The sequence below is a fragment of the Apium graveolens genome, chromosome 2 (genome assembly GCF_009905375.1).
Source record: "Apium graveolens cultivar Ventura chromosome 2, ASM990537v1, whole genome shotgun sequence".
NCBI classification, from domain to species: domain Eukaryota; kingdom Viridiplantae; phylum Streptophyta; class Magnoliopsida; order Apiales; family Apiaceae; genus Apium; species Apium graveolens.
The window spans coordinates 216,269,651-216,277,331 of NC_133648.1; the positions used below are offsets into that span (position 1 = coordinate 216,269,651).

General features: G+C 33.0%; 1 protein-coding gene across 1 annotated transcript; it reads right to left on the reverse strand.

Moving 5' to 3' along the window:
* Positions 1 to 6,266: 6,266 nt before the first annotated feature.
* LOC141696827 (zinc finger BED domain-containing protein RICESLEEPER 1-like) lies at positions 6,267 to 6,875 on the reverse strand. The gene is made up of 2 exons (XM_074500953.1): positions 6,419 to 6,875; positions 6,267 to 6,307 (listed from the first exon to the last, which is right to left on the reverse strand). The coding sequence occupies exons 1-2, from the start codon at positions 6,873 to 6,875 to the stop codon at positions 6,267 to 6,269; spliced, it is 498 nt and encodes a 165-aa protein (XP_074357054.1).
* Between the last annotated feature and the right edge of the window lie 806 nt (positions 6,876 to 7,681).

Sequence of the window (7,681 nt, forward strand, 5' to 3'; positions counted from 1 at the left end):
AATTTAGATGAAGTTGTTCCAGAATCTCCTATAGCCTCACACACTCTTGTGTTATCAGAGGGTAATGAGTCTTCTTCAAGTTCTGGAGACAGTGTTTCAGTAGATACTCCAGCTCCCATTCTTGGAAAGGAGGCACTTATTGAAAAGTTTGTTGAGCAAGCTACTCCTGTTCCTTGGGAAGAAACTCACAGAGGTGTTGAGTGGACCAAGAAGTGGAATGAATCTGATTTCATTCAAAGCTCTAAAGTTTTGTCAGAACATATTGCCAAAGCTGAAGAGCTGATGACAAATTTTGATTTCAAGCACCAACTCAAGGTCATTGCTCTAAGTATCAAATCTCTTTAAGGTCAACACTCTACAACTCATGAAAAGGTTGACAAACTTCTTGAAAAAGCTGAAAAGCTAGATATGGAGATCAAGCTAGATAAAAAGGGTTTATCAGACCTATTTCTGAGAAAGTTGAAGCCATTGAGAAGGTTCAAGAACAGCAACAGACCTAAATTACCGAGGTCCTGCAGAATCAAGCTTCTCAAAAAGCTCAATTGGATGAGATTCAATCTTCAGTAGAACTTATTCTCTCTCTCCTACTACCAGATGTTGCCAAAAAGGGGGAGAGGGTAGTTAAGTCCAAATGCTCACTTACTCAAATACTGAAGAAGAAGGATGACAAAGGTGATGACCAGGGAAACTCTCATAAGAGTAGAGGTCAAGGAAAAGTTCAAGGAAAATCTTCACGTAAAGTTATTTCTGATGTTAACAAATCTTCTACACAGAACAAGTCAAGTTCTGATGTTGTGAATGCTAAAAGTCTGATATCAAGTTCTGATAAGCAAAGTCTGATGACAAAACCTGATGTTATGATTCAAGGTGGAAGTCAAGACTCTCAGAAGTTTCTGCAAACTCTGAAGCTCAAGGGAAAGCAGACTACTGTCTACTACAAGGATCCTAAAATGCAGACACTTGATGAAGAGATTGCTAGAAGATGGTTTCTCAAACATAATCCTGGAATGGATTTGTAAACTCTCAAAAGGAAGAATCTAGATTTAAAGCTGAGAAGACAAATTTTAAAGTCTAAAGCTTCTGTTGCAAAGAAACCTCCAAGGCCTAAGGAAAAAGGCATTGTGATCAAGGAAAAATCAATTTCTGAGGTATCTAAGCCCAAAACAAGATCACAAACTGAGATTGATCCCAAAGATAAAGTAAAGGGAAAAATTGATGAACCAATAAAGCCACAAGAGATGAAAATTCCTCAAATCCTGATGAAACCAATATGCAAAATGGTTCAAGTTCATGATGATACTCTTGCTAAAGATGAAACTGTTCAAACTATGAAAAGAAGAAAGATAACTGAAGAATCCAAGACAACCTCTGACAAAGCTCAAGTTGTTTAGAGTGAAGAACAACAAGCTACAGAAGAAACATCAAGTTTTGATAAAGTCATCAAGACATCAACCTCTGATATAGCTCAAGTTGATTTAGACAAGATGAAAGTTGCTGATAAGAAGAAACTTCTATGGAAGAATGTCAAACTATCAGATCCAAAGAAAAGCCAATTGTTATCTGATTTCATGACTATTGGGTTAAATGCTAGAGAACCAAAAGACAGAGCAGGGCTAGGTTCTGATGAAGCTAAGATCAAGACAGGAGTTGAAGTTGCCACTAAAGATCCATTTTTGTTAACTGACAGACCTCTTGAAGATGTTACACAGAAACACCTTGATAAGGTTATCTCTGTTCAAGTGGTACTGGATGCTCATGATAAACATAATGTCAAAGAAAATCTGATTCTATTTCTTGAAGATGGAAGAACATATCAAATGTCAGAACCAGATGTGTTGAACAAATCTCTGAAAGAACTTCAATTCTTTCATTATCTTTTAGAGATAAAGTCTGAGATTACCAGGAGATGGTCAAATTTCATTATGAAGACCATAAGAGATAAAGTAAGAATTTCCGGTTCAAGGGTTACATAATTCATTCCAAACGTAGTTGAAGATGATGGAAGTGAAATTCCAATGAAGAAGGATTCTGCTAAACTTGAAGTGATTCTGAAAGAGAAATGTCTGTGCTACAATGAAGATTCTTCTCATCCAAGGGTAATCAGACTTGGTGATGGTTTAGAAAGAAATCACATATCAGCACTAAGGACTGCAATCTACCAGATTGGAAATCAGAATGAAGAATTGAAGCAAGTCAAAGCTACAATAGCTCAAGTCCTGAGGAATAAAGAAGAAAAGCTGATATCAAACTTTGTCAAGAATCACTTTGGATTCAGATTGACTCAGTGAGATTGGTAAAAGCAACAAGGACTGTAAGTTGTAGTTAATTGTCTATTTAAACTCTCATTGCATTTGTACTTAAACGTTTTTGACATCATCAAATCTATTAACTTGTATATTTTTCATAATTTACAAGTTGGGGGAGATTGTTAGATATATTTGAGATGTCATGTCTAATATGATTTGTGTTTAGTTTTCAGAACTTAACAACAGGACATATAAGGACTTACTGAAATCAGAACTTACTGAAGTCAGAACTTAATATCAGAACTTAAGGCGTCAGAAGATACATATCAGTACTTAAGTGCGAGAAGACTTCAGATAAGGAATGCAGCTGATTTACAGGAGAAGATCTGGACTAAAACAAAAGAAGATATGCATGAAGAGTTAGAGGACTAGAAGACTTGTAGAAGATATCTAATTGATATATTTTAGGAGACAGAATTATATTCCATATCAATTAGAATATATTTTATAACTGTGTACTATATAAACACACCTTAGGGTTTACACTATATGTGTTATCATTATCGAGAATATTATTTCTTTATAACCTAGCAGCTCTTAGTGATATTGTTCATCAATGAGAGAGAACAACAGTTCATATTGTAATAGAGTTTATTGAATATACTTGATCTTTGTTACATACTTGTGTTCAAATCGATTTAATTGAATAAACACTTTATTCAACCCCCTTCTACAGTGTTGTGTGACCTAACAAGCCGGGAATCGTCCAACCTCAACCACTTTTGCATTTTAACAACCCGAAACTTTTCCGAAAACTCCTTCCTAACCCAGTCTGGTAATTCCAGATATTTCTGTGTTTTAACTTTTTCTATCCGAATTATGGTTTGACCTGTGCGCGTCCCGACGCAAAATTTTTGATACGATAAACATTTTGATGAATCAACAAAACCCGTATTCTCGAAAGGAGGGATAATATTACATTATTTTCGTATAAAGTATTTTATAAGGAGCCTAGTTTTGATAATTATCCAAATCTGATATTAAATTGTATCATTTTTATAGTTACTTAGCGCCTAAGTAATGTATTTTCGGATCCAATATGATCCAATAGGATACTTGTTATGTGTTTAAGATGCATTTATATGAATCGATCCGTAAATTGGATGTGTGTTTATTTGCATTATTCGTTTTATCTCGTTTTATGTGCGCCTAAATGTATTTTATGTGTTTTCAGGGTTTTCTGTTATTTTAGGAATCGTTATCGTTTTTCAAAAACAAACGGACCGGGACCCCACCGGGACGTCAAATTCCACAAAATTCACGTTTTTATTTTTAGAGAATTACTCGTATTTCAAATATCCCGTATTGTTGAATTTTTGAATTATTCGCGAATTTTGGAAAATTTTGATACAAACTTTATATTTTATCGCTTTTAAAATTATTCCCCGTAATTATTATTTTTGGGCCTAATTATGTTAATTAGGGGATAAAAACACCCTTTGATGATTTTAGAGTATTATCTTTTGCTAATAAAATAAATAGTCCCACATTTTTTATTTTATTTTTATAAAAATCATAAAATTAGTAGATAATACTTATAAACCTTATCATTTCCCTGTTCTTGTTCTTGAACCATCCCAAAGATCAAATCGATCGTTGAAGGTGATGAGGATCTTCGACCTGGGTCCGACGAGTGTTCTTGATGACCCGTTTGGGACCAAGAACCGACCCGGTTTTGATTTCTGATTCCCCATATCCAAATTCACTAATCTATTTCTGATTTTTTCTTTTTCAAAAATAAATCAGAATTCATTTTCTGTTTTTGAAAAACATTTATTTTAATTTCAAAAATTATTTACTCATTATTTTAAATTATAAAAATTATTTACTTAATTATTTTAAATTCCAAAAATCTACTTCTGTAATTATTTTCAAAAATCCATGTTTGTTTTAATTATTTATAATTTATTTTAATTGATTATTTATAGATTTAATTATTTGGTTAATCTATTTAATCAATTAATTTTATTTATAAATAGTTGAATAAAATAAAATTATTTATAATTAATTTAAATAATTCCTAAAAATTATTTTTAAGCTTTTAAAAATTATATTTTGGTATTTAAAAATTAATTAATATTATTATTAATTGATTTATTCCTAATTATTCATATTTTATTCGTAGAAAATAAACCGTTCGTCCGTTTAATACGAAACGAACGCGTATAGAGTCAGAAAAATATTACGATTTCAATAAAAATATTTTTGAGACCGAATTTCTTTTGTATATCAAGATCATTTGATTTACGAGTCCTTTAGAGTCGGTATCTGATCGATAAATACTGTTATTGACCCAATTTCAGTTTTAAACGTATCGAATCGAACCTTTTGACGAACCGAGGCGTGTGTGATATGAATTATGTGATACATGAGTTATGTGCTTACGTGCTATGTGAATTATGTGCGTATGTGGGTCAAGAGTCTTGTGTTTGACTATTTTCTTTATGTGTGGGCTATCGTATGGGTAGACATTAGGGTTTTGACGCGCAGTTCGTCGAGTTATTATCGTTTAAACGATTAAAGCTATATCTTTTAATTATAGATGCGGATCGTTCGAGTGATCAGGACAAGGTGTTGGATAAAGAATGAGATGGAATGATATTGGATATCTGGCTTCTAGCAATCGCAGGAGCACCATATTGGTGAAGTGTTAAAAAGAAGGACGGTGATATTTTGAGACAGAATGTCAGAATAGATGCGTCTTTGTGAGTGTGACTAACTACTAAATCCCAAGGCAAGTATCCCTATCATCACTTATTGTTCAAGTGATATTTATTTTAAAGCTTCTTATGCAAGTATTGCTTCCCCTATTCTCAGTTCGGAATAAATAAATGTTTTACATATCGCTGAATTAAATGCTTATTATGCAAGTACTCTCTCCTATTCTATGTTCAGAATAGCTAAGTGATTTTACTTATCAAATTACTGGATTTATAAATGTTTTGGATTTTGAGAAAGATGATTTGGTTGCGAATATTCCTACCCAAGTAAATGGGGGAATAAAATTATTTCGAGTGTCAATTATTATGACCCCTTTTCAATAAAAGGTTTTAAGATTGGATTAAATTACGTAAGTGACTGGGACGGACGGTCCAGCGGAGGGCTATTTCTAAGTGTCATATGAAATATTATGACATAATTTTTTCCACAGGCAGGTATATTGCCTTTTGATTTGAGTACTCGTGTTTTTGGGGACATGTTTCTACGAATCATGACCCAGTGTTATCACACGGGCTGATCAGCATGTGATAGTACGTCCGTCAGAGAATGATCCCAATCTAAATTATCATATCATTTTTGATATTCATAGAATAAATGATTTATCAACTGTTTCTGTTTTGGAATAACGGTGAAATGCAGTTTTGATTCAGATTCTGATTTATGCTGATACTTACTTTGTTGTTAAATATCAAAGGTGGTATTAGTTAGTGGTGAGTATTGGGTGAAATGGTCGGGTTTGGAGATCATAACCATCCAAACCAAATTTATCGGTTATACATTTTACGTAACGATTACCGTAATCATAACCGTTTAAGATAAAATTAAACCACCCAAACTATAACGGTTTGGTTGGGGCGGTTTCGGTTTTAAACCACTAAAATAAACTATATTAATATTTTTTCAAGCAGCTAGCAAAAGAAAAATACTAAAAAAGGAAGTGATAATATTACATAATGTTTGTTCATTAAATACTTAATCTGGAACGAAGTACAGAAGATTAAAAATAAAACAAGTTCTTAATCACTTGCACAAGATCAAATTTGGAATGCTAAAAACTAAATTGATCCACTTTTGGTGTCACTGTCCTTTGCTCATCTCAGTGTACCACCTGAAAAAATAGTGTAAAGATATGTCAGTGCATACAGCAGGAAAATTTTAAAATTTTTTTAATTAAAAGCATATTTATAATTTTAAGAGTTGATAATACCAAACAAAAATCACTGTATGAAATAGAAGTGATCAAAGATTCTGTTCATCGGCCTCCACAGCTTCATCCAAATCTGTGATAATTAAGTAGAAACCATTACATATGTATCTCAAATTAATAAATTATATATGTACTGAAAATGGGAAAATGGTAGGAAGCAGAAAAAGTTACTACAATTATTTACCTTTCACTATTTCTTCATACTTTTCCAAATCCACAAGCATTTCACGGAGTTGAATAGGCTGCTTTGGGGTTTTTAACCAACTCTGAGAGCAAATTAATGTTTCTACTATTTTTGGGAGCAAACTTGTCCGAAATGTATCAATGACTCTACTACCAGTAGAGAATGCAGATTCTGATGAAACTATTGATACTGGAACAGCCAATAAATCACGTGCCATTTTTGAAAGAGTAGGATATTTCTGAGCATTTACCTTCCACCATAAAAGTACATCAAGATCCTTCACTTTTGCGTCAAATCTACCCAAGAAATACATCTCCAATTCAGACTTGTTATCGTGTGATTCTTCTGCCATCATATCATCTTCATATGCCTTTGACCTTTCTAACTTTAAAACCGCATACATATCTAAACCGGTAGAAGGTGTTTCCAATTCTCCTGCACATCCTCTATTATCCATAAAACTTGTGTTGGGACGAGTGCCAGTGGATTCATAGTATTTAAATAACTTGTCGAGTGTTTCTCTCACCCTGCTAGTTATATAACTACTTTTTTCCAAAATTATAGTCACACAGCCTCTTGATGTTCCATTCTACATACTTCATTTTGTATCTTGGGTCCAAAATAACACAAACAAATAACAAGTAATTGATATTGTCATAATTTCCCCAATACTTATCATACTTTTTTTTCATTTCCTTTGCCATATTTGTCAAAGTCACATCTGTACTTGAACTTGCCATCCATTTTATCATATCATGCACTTGAAGCATTTCATTGAAGAACAAGTTTGACGTGATGGATAATGAACTTGAAAACATGATAGTGCAATCGTAGAAGAGTTTTAAAAACTGAACAAACATTCGAGCAGTAGCCCAATCTTCTTTTTTAGGAGGTCCTCTTATTTTTCGTTCAAAATAAGTCTTATATCCCTTATCTTCTTCTTCTTCTAGTCTCTTAAATGCTTTTTCAAAATCAATCGAACTCTCCAACATAAGATAGGTAGAATTACATCTAGTGTCTACATCCATCGATAAAGGAAACTTGGATCTAATTTTTTCAATCTCAACACACCTCTTAAATGTATCTAACCTAGCAGGAGAAGCACGGACATACTTAACAGCATTTCTAATTGCTTCCATAGATGCAATTTCTTCTTCTAAGCCATCTTTTACAACCAAATTTAAGATGTGGGCTGCACATCTAACCTGAAGAAACTCATTGTCACAAATACAAGAATTCCATTTGTTAGTTTTGGTTGCCAAG

Bases quoted from the DNA above. Each gene is read 5' to 3' on its own strand.
- LOC141696827 (XM_074500953.1), bottom strand. From the start codon at position 6,875: ATGGATAATAGAGGATGTGCAGGAGAATTGGAAACACCTTCTACCGGT. The intron at 6,308-6,418 runs GTAAATAATTGT...TAATTATCACAG, and splicing joins GTATGAAGAAATAGTGAAAG to ATTTGGATGAAGCTGTGGAG.